Genomic DNA, 27,525 nt, shown 5'->3' with positions numbered 1-27,525 from the left:
CTATACTAGCTCATTTGATGGAGGATGGCTGACTTAAATATCATTCATGAGGCCAGATTAACCTGTGATTAACTTGCTCACCATTATAGCCCCAGCACTCGACAACATTTAGTTGTTAAGTGAATAAAGGAATAAAATCACAGATAACAGAATATATTTTATTCATACCCTTCATAATCATTATGGCTTTGATCAAAGAGAAGGATCTTAAGACAAATGAATAGATTTCATGAGAAACACACCAATCCATTAAAAAAAAAATTTCCTGTTGTTCTTCAAAAATTAACAGGGTGGCCGATACTGTCTCTAATTCCAGGCTTGCTTCTGATGTACAAAACTAGTCATCCTTTTCCACATTCTTAAATAACATAGGAGATTCCTGGATTTAATCTCAGTTTTAAAACTAATTCAGTCCCATATTTATTTAAAACACATGCAGCAATATATCCAAAGCTGGTGATTATCTTCTTTTTTTAATTGACAGGAATTCTTTAGATTGGATTTACAATTAATCCTTCAAGTATAACAAATTAAAAATAAAGTTTTTTAAATTTATATTAGCCCAGACCAAGAGAAACTGGACATAAATATCTCAGCCACTGTCTATAACTCAATCTGAAATAATAAAACACAATCAAATATTTCTTTTAGTGTGAGAGACAAGGAGCCACACGGGAAAGATGAAAAGTTTCAATAAATTGTACTTCCTTCTTGCACAGAAAAGAGCTTCATTTTGCCTAAAATTGAACACTTAACAGATAGCTATCTCTTCAGGTATCTTCTTAGAGGCTCTGTAACAAAACTATCCACTAAGTATTTAAAAGAAAACAAAATAGCCAATAATATGGGAAATAGTACACCGATCTAGGAATTGGTACATCTGAGACTATTTCGACATAACCATAAATTAGGATGAAAGAAAATGAGCAAAAACTATACTTATTGCTCATCATCCTATATGTAAATCTGCATGAAGAAATTTAGCTATGAATATTCTACCTCTTTACTGTCATCCACTTACAACATGCAGATGATGTATTTCTTGCTATCTAAATGTTTTATATGTAGAGGGTGTATGTGAGCTATCTGCTTCATAATCCAGATTTGCTCTCTTTTTTGTCATGTTTTAAATCTGTTTACTTTTGGAAATTGAAAAATTATCAGAAAATGTTCTCATTAAGCTAGAGGTTATCTTTCACTGCAAGGTACCCATAGACTGAAGGTTTTGAAAAATAAATAGCTCGAGCAATAATTTCCTGTAGTGGGATAAAGATCAGTGATGAATGACAAATCTAAGAGTAAAAGACTTTCTTACCCTTTATGATTACATACAAAACATGTGACATTAAAAACAAAACCCAAATGAAACATAAGCAGATTAATTAGTAAAAGTTAAGACATTCTTAAAAATGCCAAGTACAAAAAAAAGTGGCGAAGTCATTTTTAAAAAAAATTTACAGAATAGAAATACATATAAACAATACTATTAAAACATACTAGTGAAATTAAAGCTTAAACATTTTGAGCTATGAAGATATGACATGACCTTTGCTTCCCTGGTAAGCTTTCAATACCCAAATTCAATCCAGAAAGATGGTACTTTACCTGTGACTTAAAAGTTTGTAACTCTGCTTGAAGTTCATTAATCTTTGCTTCCTTTTTCTGCAGTTGGGCCTGAGTTTCTTGGTGGTCGGTAAACTCTTTTTCAAACTGCAAAGGAAAAACAAACAAACAAACCAGGAGACAGAAAGATGGCATTGAAAAGCACTATTCTTCATAGAGAAATAGGACTCTAATGATCTGTCAGTAGAACACAAACCTTTTATGAAAGGAATGGCAGATCTTGCTAAGTCACCGAAAGCCTTTTTCTAGGTCCCCCCAGGTCCCACCAAAAATCATTCAGTTTGCAAGGGAGCAGACAAAGCCAGAGATGGTGTGACCTTCTCCTCTCGGCAGAGCAAAGTGGCTCAGAGGGATCTTCAACACTGACATTTTTCTTAAAAGTCCCTAAATATCATTGCAACTCTGTGTACAATAATAGCAAAGCATTGCACTGAGTTCCATGACCCCTACCTGCAAAAACTTCTACTTAAAATTTATGGGAAGTTTATCAATAGGAATTAAAAGAATTCCATTTTAGTATTTTTTATTATTAAATGACTCCATTTTGTAAATGCATCTTTTTCTTACATCATTATGCAAGTTAAGGGCCCTGATGTAGGCTCTAACCTTCAACAATAATTTAAGATAATAAAATCTGTTATTTATCATGAATCTTTGGGAGATTAAACTTTGGGAGATTAATGGTAAATTAATCTTTCAAAGACCCTGGTGCAATACCTTGTGGGAGGAAGGCAAACAGCAAAATTTGGTGAATCCAATGAGTTTTCTAATTTATATAGCCCCTCATCACAAATTCCCATCTTGCATTCAAATAGCTTCGCCCTGTCATCATCGTGACTGAAAACCTCTCCTAGCAGAGGTGAATTTCAATAGCACAATGTCTCACAATCAAAGAACATTTATCTCTTTTAAAAAGAAAAAAAAAAAAAATCAAAAAAATACACAACTACTTCCCAAATGTAGCCTTTAGACTTTAAAATACAGTCAAACCTCAATTAAGGAAAAAACAGTAATATAAAACTCATTTACAGAAGGTACTTATTTACAAATTTTATTTTGTCCCTACCTCAAAGAGGTGGTTAACTAGTTCCTCATTATACAGCCAGTAAGTGAAGATGTGAGATTAAAAGCCAGATTTTGTCTTCCAACCCTGAGTTTAGATGAAAACACACCACCTTCCTACAACTTACATTTAGGTACTGTTTTATAGTTTGTTTTTTAAGATAGGTTTTATTTTTTAGAACCATTTTAAGTTTACAGCAAAATTAGGCAAAAGTTCCCAAAGATTTTTCATATACCCACCCCGCCCCACAGGTCTTGCGTCCCCCACGATTTAGTGTAAGCAAATCTGCCCCCATATTCATCTCTGTGCACCAGTGTGTTCCATTACAACACACCGTTCTGGTTCTCCTACTAACTCCTTGACTGTTCCTACCAATTCTTCTATAGTTCCTGTTCTTCAGTCCCACCTTCTAACATTTCCATGTTGTAAGACTCTTTCTTCACCCCTCTGTTGGTCTCACTTCTCATGTCTGATAGGATGGTATCTTCCACACCCACATGCTTCAATCCCATTCATACACTGATGGTGTCCAAATCCCTATCACCAGCTCAGCTTCTCATGTGAATTCCACACAGCTAATTAGTCCATAAATGTATTTCAAATGCTTAATGAACATTTCTCAAGGAAAAAAAAACCAACAAAACCAGTATTTTTAAAACCAGTATTATCTTCCCCCCTACAAACTTTTTTGAATACTGCTATTCTTTCTAAAGAACTGGCTCAAAAAACAGGACTCCTCTTGCTCTTAAACTTTCAGTGGCTACATTTAAAGGCTACACTCATTAACCTAATATCTAGGAACCTCCTAGGACTCACCCCAGACTACCTAATTCCCATATAGTAAGTAATAGAATGTGTCTGATGTGTTCCTCAAAGTGGTAGGTGCTAGACATAGAGTTTAACAGAACACAGTCATAGCTTTTAGTAAGTGTAGTGTCTGGTGGCAAAGTAAAAGCAAACTAATAATCCAAAATCTATGAAAATTACCACAATAGAAAAACAGATTGCAGAGAGTGATTCCGGGAGGAAGGATGCTTGACCCCAGGTTTAAAGAACTTGAGTAGTTAGCTGGGAAGGGGAGCGGACACTTCAAAGACAGGGTCTAGCACAGTGCATAAATGACAAGCAACCATGTGTCAGTGCCATAAAAGGAGGGAGGAAAAGAAATTGCAAGGGATGAAGTCATTTTTTTTAATAAAGATTTTTATTTATTTGAAAGAGAGAATGAGAGAGAGAGAGCGTGAGAGGAGGGAGGGTGAGATGGAGAAGCAAATTTCTGGCCGAGCAGGGAGCCCAATGCAGGACTCGATCCTGGGACTCCAGGATCATGACCTGAGCCAAAGGTAGTCGCTTAACCAACTAAGCCACCCAGGCGCCCCAGGGACGAAGTCACTGATGTAGACAGGAATGAAATTGTTCAAAGGAATTTTACAATAAGCCAAAAAGGTTTCCCTTTTGCCTGAAAACCAAGGAGAGTTATTAAGAGTACTTATAAGAAATTAACATGATCAAATCTGCACTTTGGAAAACCCAACCTGCAGCAGGGTGGAAGGTGGAATGAAAGAGAAACACCAGAGGCATGAAAACGAGTTTAGAGGCTACTGCAGTTATCCAAGCAAGAACTGAAGGCCTGCCTGAACAAAGGAAGAAGACAGAGGAATGGGGAAGAAAAAAAAAACACAAGGTTTTTTTTTTTAAACAATCTAAAAAATTAGTGTACAACTGAACATAGGAAATGAATGAGCGAAGCATATCTAAGATGACTATGGTGTTCTATTGCTTTGCAAACTGGAAACTAAATATTAGAATTTTAGGGGGGAAAATAGGGATATAAAATACATGGGGAAAGGCGCTTTTTTTTAAGTATTATTTTAGAAAGCGAGAAAGCGGGGGGTGGGGGGGGGAGAGAGGGAATCTCAAGCCAACTCCCCGCTGAGAATAGAGCCCAAGAACGCAGGGTTAGATCTCCCAACCCACGAGATCATGACCTGAACGGAAATCAGGGAATCGGATGCTTAAGTGACAAAGCCACCCAGGTACTCTTGAAAGGGCATTTTTAGGGAAAAGAAAAATGAATTTGGTTTCAGAAGTATTAATCTTGAAATGCCTATAAGAAATTCACAATAAATTTCCATATACCTCCTTGGCTATCTCAGCCTGTTGCCTCACGTTAGCTATCAATCACTTCCTTGGGTAAGCCTTACTTGACCACCCAAGACTAGATGAGAAATCCTTTCTATAGGCTTACACACAGCATTGGGTTTAACTACCATAACAGTTATTACACTGTCATATAAAAATATCAAAAGGCACTATCACACACCTCAGTAACATTCACCAACTGGAAACTTATTAATAGTGAGCTGAATATTTTATTCATCACCTTTCCAAAGCCTTACATTTATAACTAAACTCAATAAATATTTCTGGAATGAAAAGATGGAGCCAATTCCTGTCAAATCTCCCTTTATATGTTGTGAATAAATATGTCAATATCATATATTAAAGTTCTTCAATCTCCCAGCATGAAAAATCTTTGAGAGGTCATGTTCTCTATTCTCCCTTTTATGACTGCTCAATGTTTACTGCTGCTTAGCAAGAAATAAAAAATTCTTATGAGAGTAAAAATGAAGTCTTTTTCACAATACAATATGTACACTATCCTATCTCATATGGCTTAGAATAAGATTTGGAAGGAAAAAGGATTATTTACTGGAACAAAGATAAAACTACCAAAACTACCAGAGCCATAATTAGTATACTCTAAAAGAATTTATTAAATTAACTTGGCCTTATTTAAAGTATCTCTATTACTTAACAAAGAGAGGAATTTCTACATCCTACCTTATTAAAAGGATCAGACAAAATATAAACTTTGCTTTAGCATTTTTATAATATCTATAGTCAAATCACAGTAGCCTTGGGGATAAAATGAATCTCCATTAAAGACATACTTTATAAAAACAGACACGATAGCCTTCTTCTCCAAAAAGAGTTACTGGAGCAATATTATGCTTACAAAATTACACGCAAAAATGTCAAGAAACACAGTTAAGGCTGAGGCTCTGCTTAATTTCACTCCCTAGGGTAAATGTATTAGTGCATCTATACAAGAAGGTTGATAATTCAATATCTCTATGTACTTTCTGACATTTCTGGTCTTCATTTTTCAAATTTATGCACCAAAATAAAGAATGTGTCTAGCAACTATGATAGCTTCCTGCCTAAAGCAAAGTATTTACATGTGTCCTTATAAAGCTATCAGAAAGAAGTTCTTGCTGATATATACAAAATGGTATGGCAATAGAAATCTTTTATGGAGCAAACAATATTTTCTGAATATACCTAAGACATAACTTCTGACTAAAAGGAGACAAGTAACCTTGAACAAGGTCCTTCTTCTACTTAAACTTTACAATTTTAAAACAATATGTTGAGAAGGGTATCACGTTTAGCAACATTCATATATACCTTATACCTAAAAATGATTATAAGAGCAAATTTACACTATCTGGGATGCATCCAAACCAAGTACTTGAAAGTTTGCTACTACTTTCTCATGAAGACTTAAAACAGTAGAAAAGTAGAGAGCTTGGAATACAAGGTCAGGGTGAGGGGTCACCCTACAACATGATCACCTATCAACTGTAACACATATGACACTTAACTTAAATGATCCATTAATTTGTCTACTACATTACTGCAGGGCAATGACAGTATCATATTCATAGCTGTAATCCTAGTCCGCAGCCAGAGGCCCAGGAGTTAATCATCTCTCACTAAGTGGTGAACCTCAGGACTTCTTATACAGGACATTTACAAAGTTTTTCATAAATTCCCAGTAACTTATGGAAGACTGTCTACCATTTGCAAGTTATATTATCTTAAAAGGTTATAAAAATGTACAATTCTCTCAAGATTCATTTGGGTCGCGGCGGAGTGCCTGGGTGGCTCAGTTGGTTAAGCGACTGCCTTCGGCTCAGGTCATGATCCTGGAGTCCCGGGATCGAGTTCCACATCGGGCTCCTGGCTCGGTGGGAAGCCTGCTTCTCCCTTTCCCACTCCCCCTGCTTGTGTTCCCTCTCTCGCTGTCTCTCTCTCTGTCAAATAGATAAATAAAATCTTAAAAAAAAAAAAAAATTCATCTGGGTCGGGATAGATCAAAAATGTAGCCTCTCAGGCATGGTACCAAACACATAGTAAATGTTCATTTAGTGTATGTTCATTCAGGTGCTGGTAGTAGTAATTATCATTTATTCCTCCGATGTGAGAAACCAGCCACAAGAATTTAAATCAGAGTGACTACTTAAAATGTGAAGAAATGTAAATTTTTCAAAACAGAGAAAAAGTCTAACAGATACATACTGAGCAGAGATGAAACCACAGAACCCCACCTTAAAGAAAAGCAGAAAATGACTGGATGGTCAGCAATACTACTGGGAGGAAACAAACAGAACTGGTAATATTGGATACTTTTCACCTATAAAAATGACAGTTTTATATGTTCAATTAAATCTAAGGAAGCAACTTTACTCAAAACAAAAATTAACCTTCCTTTTAAAACTTTTAGACATAATTTTGATCTTAAGGGCCTAAGTTACAGGAGTTCTTGAGGAATACTCCAATCCTAAAACTTTGAGTCTATATATTTTGTTCATTTATTCATTCACGCATTTTTTTTTTTTTTTAAAGTTCTGAGGGCCAGGAATTGTTCTAGGTGTAGGGACAGTGAATAAACAAAATCCTTCAAACAAATAAACAAACAAAACAAAAATCCTTCCTAAAGTTTACTCTAGAGGAAGAAAGAGATAATACATCCACGGACACACAGGTAAATACATACACCATGTGGCATGTCAGATAATGAATACAACAGAAGAAAACAGGGTCGGGCGCCTGGGTGGCTCAGTTGGTTAAGCGACTGCCTTCGGCTCAGGTCATGATCCTGGAATACTGGGATCGAGTCCCACATCAGGCTCCCTGCTCAGCAGGGAGTCTGCTTCTCCCTCTGACCCTCCTCCCTCTCATGCTATCTGTCTCTCATTCTCTCTCGCAAATAAATAAAATCTTAAAAAAAATTTAAAAAAAAAAGAAGAAAACAGGGTCAGGGTTGGGAGTAGAGAGTTAAAATTTTTAAATATAGTAGTCTAGAAATCCTCCTCTGGGATGGCATTTGTGCTGCCTAAAGGAGGTAAAAGAGAGAGTGGGAACACCAAGCAAAGTCCCTGACGCAGAAGCATGCCTGAGGAGGCTCCTCATGGAGTCTTGCAAAGTTGGTCAAAATTACTTACTTTCTTGTAAAGTTCCGATGCTTTCTCTTCAAACTCTTCCAGTTTAGCTTGATCTATGCAAGTATCTGAAATTGCGATAATTTTTTTTTTATTCCAGTACTTCTTAAAATCATTAGGGACTTTAAAAGTTCAGAAGGAAAATCATGGAAAAGAATTAGAAATAATGCCAGTAATAAAAAATGCAAAACAGAAACCTAACACTGGGATGGAGAAGGATTTTCGAAGTGTGACACCAAGCCCATAAAATAGAAAGGTAAAGACAAACACAACTTTAATTTCAAACTATTAGACAAAAGGAGGAGAAAGTTCAAATATAAGAAAGAATAGTCTAAGGTTTCTATCATCAATCCATAAATATTTTGAAGATGATGATATCCAGGGCGCCTGGGTGGCTCAGATGGTTAAGCGTCTGCCTTCGGCTCAGGTCATGATCCCGGAGTCCTGGGATCGAGTCCCGCATCAGGCTCCCCGCTCTGCGGGAAGTCTGCTTCTCCCTCTGCCTCTCTCTCTCTCTCTCTCATGAATAAATAAATAAAATCTTTAAAAAAATAAAAAAAAAAAGAAGATGATATCCAACACGAGCTAGGAAAACGGGCAACAGTAATGAACAGAAAATTAGGAACAACAAAATTAACAACTGCTAACCCATATGAACAGGTATTTCACTTTACCTAACACAAAAATACAAATTTTATTTAATGAGACACAGCAAGGATTAAATGATCCATAATGCCAAGCGTTGTAGATGGCACAGAGAAACTGACTTGTCTACACTAGTGTAATGGAAGCATAATGAACTTTGCTAATGATAACTAGTTAATATGAGGTAGTATGTACTAAAATTTAAAATATGCATTTTCTTTCACCCAACAATTCTATTGTTAGGACTGTGCCTTTAAGGATGTTCTATTGTTAGCCAACATCTGGAAATAAATGTCCATCAATAATAGATTAAATAAGCTACAATATATATGCACACAATGGGATACAATGCAGAAGAAGTGATTCATATAGATTCCCCGTGATATAGTTGATCCCTTTTTTTAAATAAAAGTAATACATAAACACAGTTTTAAAAACACATTACAGAAGGCTTATGATGAAAAGTAACAACAAATCACTATATTAAAAACTCAATTCCACTTCCAAACTGCTACCTCTTACAGTTCTTCTTTTATCTTCTGGCAGTTACCTTCCTATCTCTAAATAAAATGTATATACCATAATTTCTTGATTTAATACATTATAGATAGCTTCCTATTAAAGAAGATGAAAATGGTGTTCCTTGTCTAATCCTATTTAATAATTTTGCTTTCTAAATTGGCTGGCTCTGGAGCACTAAATATTTAAAACTCTGACCTCTGTTACGAAAACAACATCTCCTGATTTCCACTCTAATATATGAAGTTATCTGTGCCCCATACTTTCCAACGTTTCTCTACCCTAATATCTGAACCCCAGGTCTTCACGCTCACCTATTCACGTGAACACACTGACATTCTCTTCTCTAAGTCCTTTGTACTGTGTCTGTAAGTCTTGTGTAAACATTTAAAATCAACACATACAAGGTACTTGTTATAACTATGTAAATATGGTTCACTCATAGAGCCAAGCAGTAGTCATGGCGTCTATTTCCTTCTCAAGGGTTCAATATCTAAACCTCTCATCTACTCAAGAAAAAGCATTCCTAATGGCCAGGTGGAAGCAACTGGATTTTCAGATACTATTCAAAATTGTTCCACATTTTAGCTTGCTTTGTATTTACAGGATGTTTTTCCTCATTTCTCTATCCCTCCCACTACCAGGAACTTCTAATTGCTTCTCTTCTATGGAGGGAAATAAGCACTTTCTTTATCAGTGCCACTAATATTCCATACGTTCCATACCTCTTACTGGATTCAAATATCCTATGAAGAAAAAACCACCTCACTCAAATAATGGATATTCTTTTCTCATGTTATGCCAAAATTTGACTTACACATACTCCTTACACCTTAGTTGCTATGTGGGATCACGTATCAATGACTATTTTGTTCTATTACTTTAAAATCCATGAATTCTTTACCCATGCAGAATTTGTATCAGGCACTGGAATGTGGAAAAGAGTGGTTTGCAGAGTCATGCAGAGTCTCCAAATGCTGACACATCTCATCATATAGGATCAAAATAATCACCAATGATCTCATCAGAAACAAATTTGAGTACTGGGAAGCTCTCAAGCTAACAGTAGCAGATGCAAGTTTTCCAAAACTCAAATTTTTACTTGAAAGCTTGAATTTGATCATTGGTAACAAATTCTACCAGTTGTTTTCCCTGACCTGGTTCATTTCATTTTTAAGAAACGTGTGTGCCAAAACAGTCATGCCTGAGTAGCCCCAGCTTTTCATGACAATCATTCCTTCAAAGCAAAAATCAGCCAATTCAGCTCACAATTTAAGCAAATACACAGCTATATGCTCATTGTACTTTGGGATGTGGAAGTGCTAAATGTGTAAAGACAGTTCGTTTTGTCTTAGGGGATATTAAAGTAATGCGTACTCGAGGATTCGATTTTTAATAAAATAGTGTTTTCCAGTTATCAAGGACACTCAACTAAAACAGCAGTTTTTATTGTTTTGTTTTACTCAGAGTGAGGAATACGATGGCTACTAACACGGTTTGGTGTCACTTACTGCCTTGATTCCTAACAAAGTTCCAGCAGTTTGACCCACTATTATTTTCATCACCAGCACAAGTATCAAAACAAAGGAAAAGGCAAATAAGGTCTTAGGATTCTTAGGATCCCCTGAAAAGGAGGGTATTGAGGGCCCTCAGGACTCTAGGATCACACCATTAGAAGCAATGCTGCAAACGTGACCGGCAGGGTAGGGGATAATAAAAGATTTCCATTTAAATATTAAATACTCACCAACAAAGTGACTTAAATCTAAATCTAGTCTTTTTCGATATGTGAAGTCTGGATCCATCCCATCTCTATGCAATACAATCTGAGATACACACTCATCAATTAATTTGAAGTATTGTTGCCTAAAACCAAGAAAAAGAATAAATGTACACCCAATTTATTAGTGTAACTTTACGTCAAAACAAAGTATTTTGGTAAGCTCGATTTCAAGTTCAGTAATTTACCTTTGTACAGTTTCAACAACTGACATGTCAGATTTAACACAGGAGAGTAAATACAATGGTCATCACTTTCCTTCTAATGATCTTAAGATATTAAATTTTTATCTCTTTTAGCAAATATAATGCTTTAATGATGATTAGCTTACAAAAGTCAGAACCTTGACTTAATTAGTAAACAATAAAAAAGATGAAGTAATATGTGCTTAAAAGCAATCCTCAAAAGAGATCAACCTACCACTATACCATACTGAAATATCTACCACTATTCATTTTATTAACACAAGCCAAAACCCATACCTTTTTTTCAAAAAAAATTCTCTGAAAGGGTCTTAGAACTATACAGTATACTATTTTTAGAATGTTTGTGGAGTCCAATTAAAAACCGATACTGTAAATTATATACAATACCAAATGAATATTTCTTACTCAAAAGACAACTGAAAAAATTTAGTACATTTTCTGTCCAACAATTAAAGTTTAACTAAAATTCCCCAATAGAGATATTTTCACTACAGTCCACCTATGTTTGTTCTAAGCAAAAGAACATCCCTTAAAACTTAAGCCAACAAATTTAAAAGAAATACCCAGATTAAAAAAAAAAAGAAAAAAAAAGAAATACCCAGATTATATTAACAAAACCAAACTGAAGTGACAGAAAGGGTGGGTGCTATCTCAGTGAGGTCAGTCCTTTATCCCCAAGCCACCTCTAAGACTTATTTCTTCCTTCAATGACTTTTAGCACACATTTCCTCTCCCAATCTTTCTCATCGTGTATGTGATGGTGCCTCTAGTCACTTGAGCTCCTCCTCCCTAGAAACCGTGACCTACTTGTCCTTCATCCACTTAACTCACACCTAATAAATGACCCATTATACTGAATAAAATTCACAGCAACATTAGCAAAGATGACAAGTGGTCATTGACTCATAAACTAAAAATATTTTAAGACACTGTTCTTGGGTACATATCAAAGCAAGATAGTATTACCAATGCTTTCCTCAATGTTCTAAACTTTTTTCAAAAAATTAGTCTCCCATTCCCTAATGCTTTGCCATAATAACCAACCACATTTACAGTTAAGGTACATAAACTGCACACGTTCGTATCTATCACATTTGAAAACCGAGATGATGCATCCCATTCCTTTTTTACTCTTATTTAATATTATCCTAGTGTTGGGTTTGTTTTTTTTTTTTTTTTTTAAGATTTATTAATTTGAGAGAGAGAGAGAGAGGGAGAGAGGGCAGGGGGAGGGGAAGAAGGAGAAGCAGATTCCCCACTGAACAGGGAGCCCGACTTGGGGCTCCATCCCAGACCCTGAGATCATGTCCTGAGCTGAAGTCAGATGCTCAAATGACTGAGCCACCTAGGCACCCCTACCCTAGTATGTTTTTAACACAAACAAGTTCAAATTAACAACATATGCTATTTTGAGGCCTTTTAAAAAAAAATTTTCACTTCCACAGCTCCCAATGATAAGCTCATTTACAAAGTAGCTGAAATTTCATGCAAAACCTCTTTCAAGGCAACACTAGCAAAAAAATAATGTACTTCTGGATTCCAGAAATATAAATCTAGAAAATAATCTCCATGAGCAATGTTGGTGAGTTAGTAAATATGTCAGAAGAAAATGTGAATAACCTAATTAAGGGATGAATATAAATTGTCATTATTTCACTGATACATCATTTTTGCTGGAGGAATTTTAAAATCTTCACATGTTCTTTAGTATTTTTACCAAATATCAAATTATCTCCTATGCACATTCAACTAGCATAAAATTTTGCACATGTAAGCCATTGAGTATTTGTTACAGAATTGAATTTGATTTTCTACTCCACCCTCCAATTTTCTTTCCGCATTTCATTTTTCTTGGGGGCAAGAGCTACCTCGTTTTGTTTTTTTAATATTTAATTTATTTGACAGACAGAGACAGAGCGAGAGAGGGAACACAAGCAGGGGGAGTGGGAGAGGGAGAAGCAGGCTTCCCGCTGAGCAGGGAGCCCAATGCGGGGCTTGATCCCAGGACCCTGGGACCATGACCTGAGCTGAAGGTGTACGCTTAACGACTGAGCCACCCAGGCACCCCAGGAGCTACCTTTCATGTACATTCTCCAATCAAGTTCCACTTCAGTAAAATTTCCTCTTGTTCCAAATGGGAAGGTGAGCAAACTTTCTAATTTCCCTATCCACTAATTCTTTTAAATGAGAATATCTTACGTTCTAAAATAATGCCATTTATAAAAACCTTTAAAAGATTATATCAGTATGTGTTTAGAACGTTCATTAAACAAAAAATGTTCAGATAATCAAAGATTTCTAAAAGGTAAAATCCAGGTCCACCTATGATAGTGAAAACCGAAAGAAATGAAGCTAAAACCAAAAGAACAAGATTCATAGAACTACACACCACTAAGTGAAAGTTTTACTGTATGTAAATAAAAAGCTGAATTTTTAAATGAATGTATGAAAACTTATGTAAATGACCCGAATCTGACTCAATCTTATAATAAAAATATGTTCTAAGAATAAATAACAATAATAAATATCCATGAGAATTTAGGAACATGGGGAAAAAAATGGATGGAACAGTCTTGATTACAGCAGTCATAGGAAGAATGATGCCTTCTCAGGGACCATATATGGAACAAAGACCAAGGTCCTTGGGCTTAAAGAGTCAAGGAAGAATGCAGCATGGTTACGTATCAAATTAAAAATGTGATACTTGAAAAATGACCAAAATAACTAACCTTCTATACCTCACTAATGTCACTCTGGTGATACTACGGTTTAATATTTTTCTGAGACTCTTAATTCCACTGAAGTGATAGGATTGCCTGAGCAGGTCCTAGGAGAGTTGAGCTTTTCAATCTGTTTTAAAGGTAGACAACTGCATATGCTCTTGGAGCACCAATTAGGGATTAGGGTAAAATTAAGGGATCAAAAGTAAGATATAACAACCCTGGCAGCACTGAGACACACTGAAAAACTTTGAAAGCAAACAATATTCTTGAATTCTTGAAAACTCAAGCAGCATCAAACAATCAGAGGTTGACAGAACCAACCACACAGGGATCAAGAAAAGGATGGGGTTACTTTAGAGCAAATGGAAGTTTCAATTTTATTTTTAAGAACATTTGGAAAACATATTAGTATAATTAGCAGCAAGGTACCTCTGATATTTAACAATATTAATCAATGTATTAATAGTTTTAATCAATGTATTAGTATTTTTATTAATAGTTTTGCCCATGTATTAGTACTTTATATTAGTATTTACAAAAGGAGATAAGATGAATGATCTATACTCATCCCAAAGAACCTAGTTTTACTTTTTTTGACTCTTATTCTATTCACTTGTCAGTTATATCACCCTAAATTACACCCTCTGACATCACCCAGAGGACACAGCCTGAATGAGACATGTCTAGCAAATTCTTCTACATGAAATTAAAGAAAAGACATACTACCTGAAGTATTTGAAAATGAAATTTCAGCAAAGCTAAATTAAAGGCAACAAAAAATGGTTTTATATTCAAGGATCTCAGCTTCCCTCATAAAACAGTAACAAAGTGCAAAGAGGATATAGAGAACATTTATTGAGAATACACCATGTGCCAGATATCTGGCTAGGAGATTTACCCATGCTATTATATTCCATCTTCACAACAACTGAGCAACTTAGGGGCTAATATCTTTACACAGCTACAGATAGACAACATACAGACGGGATAAACAATCTGTTAAACTTCAAGATGGCTAAGATATAATCAAACTTGAAATGTCATTTGCCTAGCTTTTCTGATACATTAGCAACATTAAATGCAACTATATTATCAAGGCACTTGCTAGCTACTTACAATGTATTATCAAGGCACTTGCTAGCTAAACACTAATAAAAGCAATGTTTAGTACCCTTCATGTAACTTATAAAAAGAAACATATCAGCATCATTCCTACTACCTAAACACTAACCAGAATGTATTATCCATCACATGATAAATTGGTAATTTGTTGCTAGTTCGCATTTTTATTCAGGTGAAAACTTGTTACCAACAATCTGCTGGAGCTTAAAACATAACAGTAATATCATTTTACCATCACCTGTCTAAATATATGCCCAGAAGAAACGCCACATTCCATGAGTCAATATTAAGACAGAAATAAAAATCTGAAAATTATTTGCTTGCCCAAATAAAACATCAGGTGATTTTCCCAATTAATAAAATTTTATTAGTGAAAGAAAACATTACAACATAGCTTCTTCTTACCTTATAAAATAATTCCTCTTACCTTATAAAATAATCATTTCGAATCAGCAAAAGATGCTGAAGAATAGAAATGAAATATCCCTCCGCTCTAGTTTCCTTAACTGAGTTCCACACCATGTTGTAAATATCATATGCTTCAGTGAATTGATTAAGGAATACACGATTTATTTATCGTCTACACCAAACAACTGCAATAACATGGCATGGAATCTACTCTGTAAGGCTTCAAAAGATTATTATGTGCCTTAGCCTAAAATAGGCATCATGTATATTTAACATCAAATAAAACACAGGTATCCAGGATTCAGAGTAGAGGAAAACATTTTGCAAATGACAACTTGACCTGACACTCCTTGGCTTCTCCTCCATGATCAACTCCAAACATGTGCCTCTCTCAAGCTAAGATGTTGCTGGCGGCAAGGGTAATGGGCAGCTGGTTGTGAATACCATATTAGGTTTTCAGAGTGCATTTATCAAGAGAGCTGGTGCCAGGCATTATCCACCATGGAGAAGCCCCAGTGGAGGACAGAAACCTGGTGGATTTCTGGAAAAGCACAGAGATCTGTAGACCCACAGAGTTAACAAAGGCCCATGTGAGTGTGCCCCCAAGGTGTAGGGCAGGAGCCAGCCAGCAAGCTAAGGATACCCTACTCCCAATGCTGGAAAGCACTAGGGGAGGGGAGGTGCCAAACATGAAAAGAAAAAAACAGTGTATACACACACACACACACACACACACACAAGGCCCTAATAGAATCCATCTGTAGGTTGTAACGTTGATTTACATATGCATGTACTCAGAAACACACACAAGCTAATAAAAAAAAGTTTATATAAAAATCAGTGATTCATGTGTCTGATGAATCACAGACCTGTACCTCTGAAACAAATAATACATTATATGTTAAAAAAAAAAAAAAAAGAAAGAAAAGAAAAAGAAGATAGTAGGAAGGGAAAAATGAAGGGGAGGAAATCGGAGGGGGGAGACGAAACATGAGAGACTATGGACTCTGAGAAACAAACTGAGGGTTCTAGAGGGGAGGGGTGGGGGGATGGGTTAGCCTGGTGATGGATATTAAAGAGGGCATGTTCTGCATGGAGCACTGGGTGTTATACGCAAACAATGAATCATGGAACACTACATCAAAAACTAATGATGTAATTATGGTGATTAACATAATTAAATAAAATTTTTAAAAAATCAGTCTGATTCATAAAGGTTTGACTTTCTATTGTTTATATAGAAATGGCTTCAGAGGTTTGGTTGTTTGGGGTTTAGCAACAGTTTTTCCTATTTCACTAATTTCAGAACAAAAGGATATTCAAGTTCAGCTCTAATATCTTCAAGGCGATGGGAGAACTCAAGCAAATCTTCTTCCTTATGCTCATCAAACACTTTAAGCTGGATATCCAGGCCATCGTTCTTCATACATTTTAAGTTCTAGAGTTATTAAATAGAAATGACAATCAACGGTTTTCTTTTTAATAATGCAAAAAAGTTAATGAAAACATATAAACAGTAAACCAGCCATTTGACTGGATTTATAGCATTCAAACACTTAAAGTGTTAAATAATACTCATATCTTATCTGTATTTCACAAATTTTTATACTCAAGCCTTTTTTCCCCACAGATAAATTATTCTTGAAGGTAATTTATCTAAATTTCCCCCTATTCAAGTACTCCTCTAATTTAAATATTAATAAGGAGACTGCAGGGCACTTACTGGCAAGATCTCTTTCAATCCACAACGCATAAATTCATTTCTGATGTGGAGCCTGAAGTCCAAATCATCAGGAGATGTAACAAGGGCATTGATGAGCTGCATACACGCTACCTACAACAGATTGCACAGTGAGACTTAGGCTCAGATTCCAACATTAAGAAAGAGTCATAGAACTGAAATATCAAGGTTTTGTTCTAAGAATCAAGTATCTTCCTTCAGAGGAGAACCTATTAAAATAATAATCTGTATGTAAATTATTTTAGTCAATTACAAATTAAACAAGAAATACTTCAGTGGAGGTGTTTTGTTTTTTGTTTTAATTTTTCATTTGTTTGGGAGTTCTTGTGGAATAAGAGACAGAAACATTACGCACTGGCACTACTCCATAAAAAATTCACTCTAGCCCAAAGTTAAGTTCTTGTCCAAAAATATCACTCAACGCACATACAACACAAAACTGAAGATCCTAGTTGAAAAATTATAGATCTCTATTGGATATATAATGCTTACCTAAAATAAAATGGTAACTTGCCATTCATCAAGAGAAACCTAAAGTCCCAAACACTTCAAGGTCAGCAAATGTCCTGAATCTGGTTAATGGGGTTGTTATAACCAAAAACTATCTTAGGAACACCGAACAATTAATTAGAATTACCCAAGCAATGGTTCTTACACTTTGGCAAGCATTCAAAAATAATATATGTCATGTTTATTCCAAAGGCATAAAGAAATTACAGAGCTAATTAAATCCTTTAGTATATACCTTAAATGATGAAAGTGTAAAAATCATGTATTTTCCAGGTATTTAACACTCCAAATTTCAAAGTGGATCTACTTTTTTTTTTTTTTTTTACCCCCTGGCTGAAATCTATCTTTCATTATCTGAAATCCATATAATCAAAGCAAAAGAGATTGGAAGCAAAAGAGATGGTCTCTACAGAAGCAAAGTATTCTTTGTTGCTGCTGATGATGTTATTTTTCTAAGTCTACATTCTATCAGAGTCTAACAAAAATAACTGGCTTACTAATCAATATGTTTAACCTCATGCTGTTCCCTAAATTGTCCTTTCCCCATCCCTTAAGGCAAGGTTTATATGAATTTAAAAATGCCTTTTTTTGGATTAAGACACCAACAGGGGTCTCAGGTCCTGCTGGTTGAAATATATCGTAATTACTGTATTTGCTGTCTAAATACTAAAATCTGACCAGCATGCCTCTACTGTCAAAACTTAAGACTATTTAAACTGGAGGAAGGAAATGTGTCAGAAGATAAATAGGGAAAAGGGAAACATTTAAAATAAAAAAAGAATAAACTTAAAACAGAGGCTACCTTACCAGTACACATTCATTCAGCTATAACTGGCTCATGTCACAAAGTTTAAAATGCTTTCTTTCCACCTCCCTGCCAGTCATTACCCAGTAGCCACAAATAGTTTTTCAGCAATAGTATGCGGTTTTAAAAGATCTCAAAGAACATTTAAATAATGTTTCTCTACATTCAGAGCAATTAAGATAGTGTTAGTGGCTAGGTTTCTGGAAAAGACATGAATTATAGACAACTCAAAGCAGCAAAAAAAGCAGTATAAAAATTAGCAGGAAATAGGACTTAAATGTAAAGTAAATATATGCAGAACAATAGCAGCATGAAATTGAAGAAAAAGAAGGGGAAGGATAATCCAAATTCTTTTCAGGAAACATCCTGAAAGGCAATTTCCTAAAAAAGGAAAAACAGAAAATTGACTTAAGCTGAAATAACGAATTTAAGTTAATTATCTAAAATCCCTTCCCAATTCTAATGGTAATTGGCCATTATCATGACCTATAACCACTCTAACAGATGTCATGTAAACATAGATCTATGAACATATACAAGCATACAGCAAAATGTAGTGTTTCCTTGCAGAAAAATAATTCTATCAAGGTAAAGATCGAAGAGTTCCTTCTAGGTTTTTAACATGTATACTGAGATACACAGACTCATTTGATCATACAATTTCACACGAATATAGCATACCAGCAGAAGCAGGTTCCAATATAGCATCTATGTCATTGAACTCAATTCCTACGGACAGTGGGAAAGGCTCAGGAACTATGAAGGTAAACAAGACATATTGCCTACCCTCATGAAGATAGATACAATGATAGACATACATTATGTAGAAGAGAACATATGTTCCACATATAACGGTAATATGGAGAAACTAAAGACAAGGACAGCTGGTTAACAGCAAGGCTCTTAAGGCAGCCTAAGTGAAGGACCGAGATGAGATGTTCTAAGCATCCAAAGAATTAACCGGTTAGAGGACATGGGACGTTCCATTGAATTACAAGGAATTCCAATATCCTGAGCAGTTCGCAAGGGTAAGAAGGGAGAGAGCAGTGCAAGGAGTCGTGAGAAATGAGGCTGGGCAAGAAGACAGACCAGGTAATGCACAGACTTATGTGCCAAGTCAGAAAATTCAGGTTCAACTGGAAACGGGGGAAACCACAAGGGATTCTATGTAAAGGAGAGGGAACAGTAGAGGTAACAGTATAAGTTAAGAAGCTATTGTAGAAGGAACTTTAGTAAGCAATGATGAAAGCTTGAACATTCAAAATGTAGGAGAAACTGACAGAATTTGACAGCTGGGTGGACATGGGGTTGACTCAGAAGAATTCACAAGACTGCCTCACCTTTGTTCTTCAACGAGATAGGAGGTGATACCATTAACAGAGCTATAAAATGCAAGGAGAGAAACAGGTTTTAGAGACCTGGATAAATCCCGCTTTTAAAATTTTGAGATTGAAATATACTTTAGGAGGGGCACCAGGGTGGTTCAGCTGGTTAAGCATCTGACTCTTGATTTTGGCTCAGGTCATGATCTTATGGGCATGAGATAGATCCCTGCAGCCAGCTCTTTGCTGAGTGTGGAGCCTGCTTAAGATTCTCTCTCTCCCTCTACCTCTGCCCCTCCCCAACACTTTCTCTAAAAATAAATAAATAAATGAATGTACATTAGGAATCATTCATTCTTAAAAAAGAAAAAACAAACACAAAACACTAGTTATTGGGTACCTTGCCTATGTCAGCTGGGGATATTAACAGAAGCTCAAGGAAATAATGGCATTGTAATATTCATCATAAACAATCACCATGCTGCTTGATGTTCCAAAAATATAGCCTATATAATCTCCATTAATTTGCATTTAACATATTGTTTCAAGAGCATCACAAAACGGGGGCGCCTGGGTGGCTCAGCCGGTTAAGCGGCTGCCTTCGGCTCAGGTCATGATCCCAGGGTCCTGGGATCGAGCCCCGCATAGGCTCCCTGCTCAGCGGGGAGCCCGCTTCTCCCTCTCCCTCTGCCTGTCTCTCTGCCTACTTGTTCTCTCTCAGATAAATAAAATCTTTAAAAAAAAAAAAAAAAAAAGAGTATCACAAAACGTACTTCTCTGTGGAATAGATGAGGGTAAGAAAACAAAGAGCTTCTGTCCTCCTAGAAGCATCCTAATTTAAAGCTTCTATCTTTGGACATCAAAATACAGAATTCACTCTCTGTGTACCTGTTCAACCATTTCATTCCCTCCAAGCCTATTTATTGGTGCCCACTAAGCATTCTCAGTGCTAGAGATACAGCTGTGGAAAAAGACAGAAATCACTCTCAGAGATGAAGAGTCAAGACTGACTCCAAGGTTTTTGGCCTGGGCAATTCGAAGGATGGGATTACCATTGATTAAGGTGGAAAATAAATCATTCATTTAAGATGGGAGAAAGAGGCTTGGGAAGACAGATCAGAGGAGTTGGGTTTCAGAGATGTTAAGTTAGAAATATCTATTAGTGACAGGCATTGAAGAAAAGTGGAGAAGGAAACTGGCTATAAGAGACCCAGGTTCAAGAAAAACATGACCACAGCAACTGCACATAAAACTCAGGGTCTTACATGGAACCACCCAGAAGTAGCCAGAGAAAAAAGACGTACAGGCACTGAGGGGGCATTTCGATTGCAGGTTTTACTTTAAAGGCTGGGGAAATAAAGTAAAAAGGCATGAGTGAGGTAGAAGAAAAAGGACACTTGGGTACCCAGGAATTATGGGAGGAAAGTGTCTCAACAGAGAGAGTGATCAACTGAGTCAGAGGCTCTAATAGGTCAATAAGATGACTAATAAATTACTACTGCATTGGGCCAGTTGGTGACTTGACAAGAACAGTCTCTATAAAGAGACAGAGTTGTTGTCGCAAGTAGGAAAACACCTGCCTTCTCATGTGTACCATATGCAACCAAGACGATTAAAATCGGCACTGAAATATTCTTCCTCCAAACGCAACTTTATACTTTAGAAATACTGCTTATTAACCTTTGGTCTCAGTAAGACACGTCTCTTTAGGTGTTAAATCATGTACTCAGTTCTAATGATTTGGAAAGCGGGTAGGGCAAGCTCATTTTGTTAATCTTGTCTCAATTATCAAGAAGGAGCCTTGCATGAGAAAAGTATATCTAGCATAACTTGTAGCTGGAGGGGTGTGTGCGTGTGCGTGTCCGTCCAGGGCTCAGGAGAGCTGAAGGCTTCCTGGAGACCAGCAGCAAACCGAAGGCGCACTGCAAGGACTGTGGCCCGCCAAGCCCACAGAGCAAGCCGAGGAAAATGAGCAGCCAGAAGTGTAATTACAAATCGTGGCAGCAATGCCAGTAATGCGGTAAACTAGAAGGCAGAGACACACAACAGGGGGCAAAGTAAATAAACTGTAAACAGAAATCTCAAAGATCATCAATATGAGGGATAGATCTGGTCAAAGGCAATCTCAGGAACGAGGCAAATGATCAAAGAAAAATCATTAGACCTAGAAAGAGGTTAATGAGCAAGACACGTGAAGGAACATGCCACCATCTACAACACTTCATCAGCAGAGAAGCTTTCTGCCCTTGAAAACAGTCAGGTTTCTTCATCTGTGAATACCCATCACCTAACTTTCCTCTAGTACACAATTTAACTTACTCCTATCACCATGCTCAATGCAAAGATGAGAGAAAAAATAAACAACTTTATGCAGTTGTAAACTTTGACCCAAAACCTCTGACTCGAATGAAAGTGAAGCACAAAATTCAAGGTACTCTAACAGGCGTGATGCCTGAGGGTCAAACACGAAGCTCAACCAATTTTTTCAAAGGCCACCAGAGCAAATGCTTTCTCCGTGACTGTGCTGAAGGAACGGAGAAGGTATCCAACAGCCCACGCAAGGATATTCTTTAGAAAGCTCACACTTGGGTCAACATGTTCGTCCTCAATACAGGTAGATGTTTTCACAAGTAAAATGATGGCTATACGATCCTGAAAATACATCTGCTTTATAAGCTAAATTCACATTATAAACAAGTACCAGTCAAGTACTTACATAAAAATTCTATCAGAATCTGTGAATAATTATCATCTGGGCCTGGAAGATGCAGCTTACACTGCTATTCATCTTCTCTACCCCATAGCAGAAATCATCTGTTTCTCTTTGCACAATCAAATTTCATATTTATCAAGTTAAAATGAGTAAATGATGCTTACAGAGAAACAGTTTGCTGCTAGTGCAAAGAAACTCCAAAGAATTTAAAAAGCACAGGCGTTAATTCAGAATAAAAACTAACCAGGCTACATTATGCAGACAAACACAGAAACAATAAAGTAGATCAACAGATATAAAGTTCTTTCTTATTTAGACTTCCAATGGACTATTCTGTAAATGATAGACACAGTAAGAGAACAAATCAGAACAAGAGGTAACCGCATAGCTCCCATACAAACATGGAGAAACAAAGTGCAGGATTCAAGAAGCTACAATTTATATAAATGGGAATACTGGAAAAACAAACGGATTTTTAAGTATTTATTCAGACACTCCCCATTGAGACAGCATTCATTTCTTCTGTGTCCTCCCATGCATTTTGCTGGAACTCTTCCTACTGCATTTTACTTATGAAACATTAGCTAGCTTTAGATTCCCAAGTATAAGCTTCTTAAGGGCAGGAATGTACTTTAAGATTTTATTTATTCATTTGACAGAACGAGAGCGAGCACAAGCAGGGGGAGGAGAAGAAGGAGGGGGAGAGGGAGAAGCAGGCTCCCCACTGAACAAGGAGCCCGATGTGGGACTCGATCCCAGGACCCTGGGATCATGCCCTGAGCTGAAGGCAGACGCTTAATCGACTGAGCCACCCAGGCGCCCCGGGCAGGAGTGTACTTCTGTATTGGTCTTGTATAACTCAGTGCACAGCAGTCACTGAATAATTAACTAATTGACTACTTAATTATGAAACTCTGTACAGTTACCTTTGGAGCATGAGGTAAGTTTATCTTTCTGGTGATCTACCGTAGCATAAGTGAAGAAATTTATATTCTAGACAAAAACTTTCACCGCTGATTTACACTTAGATGTGTGCTCCCTATAACAGCATGAGTTCACATTAGACTATTATTCCACTGTGTTTCCTTAACGTCTTAGCTTAATGGCATATTATTTACCAGTCCATTTCAATACATTTAACATTTATATTAATATATTAATCCTACTGATGTAAACCTCACGGAGAGGAATTAAAACAAATTGATCTCCACATCCTTCTGGGATGCCCCAACACTGGCCCTAAATACAAAAACTTTCTACTATCTCTATTCTTCATTTGGTTCTTCATTAAGTATGAGGACAAGTTACTTGAACTTGAAAATAACTTCGGTTAGTAATTTGGCAGGGAGGGGGCAGTGGGGATATTTGAAACAAAAAGGAATAGTAAATTAAGATAGAACTATGCATTATAGTAACATCTTTATTTGGTCTCAAGCAAAATTAAACCTGGGAATATTTTGAGCATTTAAAGGGGTATAGAAAACAAAAAGAAAGAGAAGCAAATAAACTTGACTATATCTAAAAAGTCATTTAAACCTATGATTTGTTTCAATGTCATATTTCTCAATTATTGCCCAGTAACAAATTTCAAAGTACAGTGACTATAACTCCATTAAAGGTAATTTTTCCTACTTACTGAGACATAAGAAAATGTGACCCAATCAATTTTGCAAATATCTATTGTTACTGAACTCAATGAAATCCAGAAATTGAAGTTTTTTTGTTTTTAAGAAAAACTGTCTTTGTAGCAGCCACAGGAATGCAGTTCTCAATCTCTAACTGCAGGGAGTAAAAACAACCAACAGCCCAGCCCCAGCTGCTACCCTGGAAAATCCATCACAACAGGTGAGCTGAGGCCATACTCCCCACAGGCTTCTCCCAGCCAATGTCTGAACACAGCAAGAACACTAAAATGGGACACAAGGGGCTTTGGCTTGAGGATTCCCCAACAACCCTGCCAAGTTCTCCTGGAAGTATAGAGCAGCCCAAGACACTTCCCTCCCTTCACCATCCTTCCTTCTCTCCTCCACCTGGCATCAGGTCTGCAGTGAGCTGGACATCTCCCCACCTCCCCCCAGCCCTCTCCAGGCCCTCTCCCTAGTGCCATGCATACTAAATCTCTTGCTTCTCCAAAAGACCCCGATTAACACAGCCTTGGTCTACCAAACAAGTTTCAGCAAGAATATCATTTCCAAGTTGTCTGAGTCATAAGTAGTATAAATGAATCTTCACATTCAACAGGACACTTTCACTTTTTCTTCCTGTTCTCTAAATGTGAGCACCTTATGCACTTCAATATGTAACCATGAGGTATTTAAGACCACGTGCATGCCAGGTGTCTGGATGTGTTTGAAATTTGATTTTCCTCTAATAACAGTTCTAGAGATACTAAAGACTTGGATTATATTTCTGCCTTTTGCCTCTCTGAAAAATACCTTCTAGGGTAGAGCAGTATCTCCCGTGAGAATCCTAGAAAGACTGTCCACTGACTCTTGTAAGGATATCACCTACCACCCTTGTCCTATGTCCCTTTAGTCAGTAATTAAGGTAGGAAAAATACTCTGTGGTATCATATGAACCAAAATGAATGAAGGTTTTATTCTATTCAATGTACATCAAGGTACAATGAATGTATAGGAGAAATACCAAGAGGATCAGACTGAAGGCAAGAGGCTGACAGGAGAAGGTTTGGTGGTCTCTTCCCCACCACTGGACGCTGAGTCTCTTACATTTCTGTGTGCATTCCAAGTAGAGGCACTGGTGGGCCATCTTCTGGATGTTCTTTCCGAGGATGTATGAATAGCAAATAGGTAGGCGTGCTTCATGTCCAGTATAATAAAGATAATATCTCTTTGGAGCAAAAGGCAGACACAATTATGACCCACTATAAAGATTAAGGTTTTCTAAACTCAGAGTTTCTCTCCTATAGCACAAGATGACCTCGCAAACAAACCAAAAGCAAGGACTGGCCTCAATTTTATCCTGAACTGAGAATCCTAAAGTTTATCAGCCAGCTGGGAAGCCACATTGAAAACAATATTACCAAGTAGCCACCTGTTTGATAAAGGTCCCAACTGGGGGACCCCAATAACTACAAATAATACTTTCCTTCCAGAAGCACCATGTAGACCTTCAAGACTATATATGTTATGAAGAAGCCAGGTGTTAACTTGCTTATCTCTCCAAAAACACTGCCTTTCACCTCAGAGCTGATCCTAAGAAATGTTCAAGCATCTAAGCAAACACTAGTCCTCAGACAGTCATGAAGGACTCTCCAAACTGAGGCTACCATTGGTCCTGCAGAAAAAAGTAACTATGTGTACCCTGTAGGCATTTATCCCTATGATGGAAGTCACCCAATTAGAAAAGGAGCTAAGATATCTGTCCCTGATTTTAGTTGAAGTTATCAATGATACCTCACTGGCCCTGGAAAGCATTCGGCTTCAACTCACTAGCCAGGGTTGTTGTAGATAAAAAAAAAAAAAAAAATTGCCCTAGATTTCCTTCTTGCTGAACCAGGGGAAGTCTGTGCAATCACTAATACATCATTCTGTACCTGACTACCCCAGGCAAAGTGGAAAGATCATTAGAAAAAATTAAGAATAAAGACTTCTGGTGTTCTAAGTTAGACCCTGATGGTCTGTGGGATTTGTTCAGCTGACTCCATTTGTTCAGCTGACTCCAGGAAGGCCTGGCTGGGGTCCATACTGCATGTTGGCCTCAACCTGCTGCTTGGAGTCTGGTGAACCAACAGCCTTAATTAAATACTGTGAGACAAACTGAACTGATTTCATCATCACCTGCATCGATCAGAATTAAGTGCTGCCCGTGATGTAAGAGTTGAATTCCCTATATTCGGGGTTTCTCTCCTAAAACACAACCCACTGCAACTGGAAATTGGGGCTGATACAAAGCTGTCCTCAAACCACTACTGTTGCTGTGGATAGTGAAGTCCTTTGTTGTTGACCCAGGGATTCACGTCTTCCCACAGCACCCATAAACCTACGGCAGACTAACACGCTAATATACAAGTAATGTAAAAAGCACAGACCCTTCATGTTCTTGGCACTTCCCCCTTGAGTCCAAGAGGACTGAGAGGAAGACACCACTGGAAAAATGTAGCGTGCTGTCACCACACCTGAGTACAAGTGCACAGAAAAGCAAACATCCACCCAAAAAACTCTAGGATTCCCACACTCTGATTCCTTTCCTGACAAAAATCTACCACAATTCAAACAGTCCCATGACCAACAGCAAGGGTTTGGACAAACTCTAGAATCTAGCTCATGTTTGATGCTCTAGCAAGGCTCTAAAAAGAGAAGGGACAAGACATACATAGAAAAGAAAAATGAAAGAAATGAAAATAACAGAGGAATTCAACACGTGGTTGAAACTAGAGATTGGCTCACTCACACTTCTTCCGACCCTCTTCTAGTGAGGAAGACTGAGCCAACATGAGGGGACGATCACACATCTCCAGACTGGGCCACGCGAGGCAAGGTTTGCTGCTGCATCGCCCTGTGTCCTAGAGTGTCAGGCGCTGACCAGCATAGAACGTTGGGAGTGGCATGTCCTTAGAACATTCCCACATGTGGTGTAGCACTTCTACATTGGCCAACATCATCCACACAGAGTTCCCTGGGCCTGCCAAAAATTCTGTTAGGGATCCAGTACCACTTCCTGCTTCAATTACCCACAGTGGATTATGCTGCTTGAATCTGAAAACCCTTCTCTGATACACTTGAGAAAAGTAAAGTCTGATATTTATATGAGTACTTTCTTTCCTGACAGGTAAGACTGTCTAAGGCCTGAAAATAATTTTAAGTTATTTGTGGCATTCATTTTTTTCACTGTCTTACTATACCATATGAGTGGGAGGAATGAAAGGATGTTCAATTTTATCAGAAACATGGGCAGTCACATTATCTTATTATCAGACTCAAAAAAAATCTAACAATCCTCCTTTAAAAACTACTTTGTTATAGTTTTCAATAAAAGAATGAGAATTTTTATTTTACTCTCATTTTCTCCAATTTAAAAGCAATCGGTTCCTATTT

The 27,525-nt window shown here is 37.1% G+C and overlaps 1 protein-coding gene across 1 annotated transcript in view; it reads right to left on the bottom strand.

The window, feature by feature from the left end:
- DIAPH3 (diaphanous related formin 3) overlaps nt 1–27,525 on the bottom strand; it is a 485,828-nt gene that overhangs the window by 311,440 nt on the left and 146,863 nt on the right. The window contains exons 10-15 of the mRNA XM_035003260.1: nt 17,101–17,211; nt 16,697–16,815; nt 15,397–15,513; nt 10,886–11,004; nt 7,978–8,042; nt 1,606–1,710 (exon numbers count right to left, since the gene is read on the bottom strand). Of these exons, the coding sequence (XP_034859151.1) occupies nt 1,606–1,710; nt 7,978–8,042; nt 10,886–11,004; nt 15,397–15,513; nt 16,697–16,815; nt 17,101–17,211 (636 nt within the window). The remainder of the gene's footprint in view (nt 1–1,605; nt 1,711–7,977; nt 8,043–10,885; nt 11,005–15,396; nt 15,514–16,696; nt 16,816–17,100; nt 17,212–27,525) is intronic.

The sequence above is a fragment of the Mirounga leonina genome, unplaced genomic scaffold (genome assembly GCF_011800145.1).
Source record: "Mirounga leonina isolate KUSES-001 unplaced genomic scaffold, KU_Mleo_1.0 Mir_127, whole genome shotgun sequence".
Lineage (NCBI taxonomy): Eukaryota > Metazoa > Chordata > Mammalia > Carnivora > Phocidae > Mirounga > Mirounga leonina.
The sequence above is the reverse complement of the archived record's forward strand: the minus strand, read 5'-3'. Positions and strand labels throughout refer to the sequence as shown.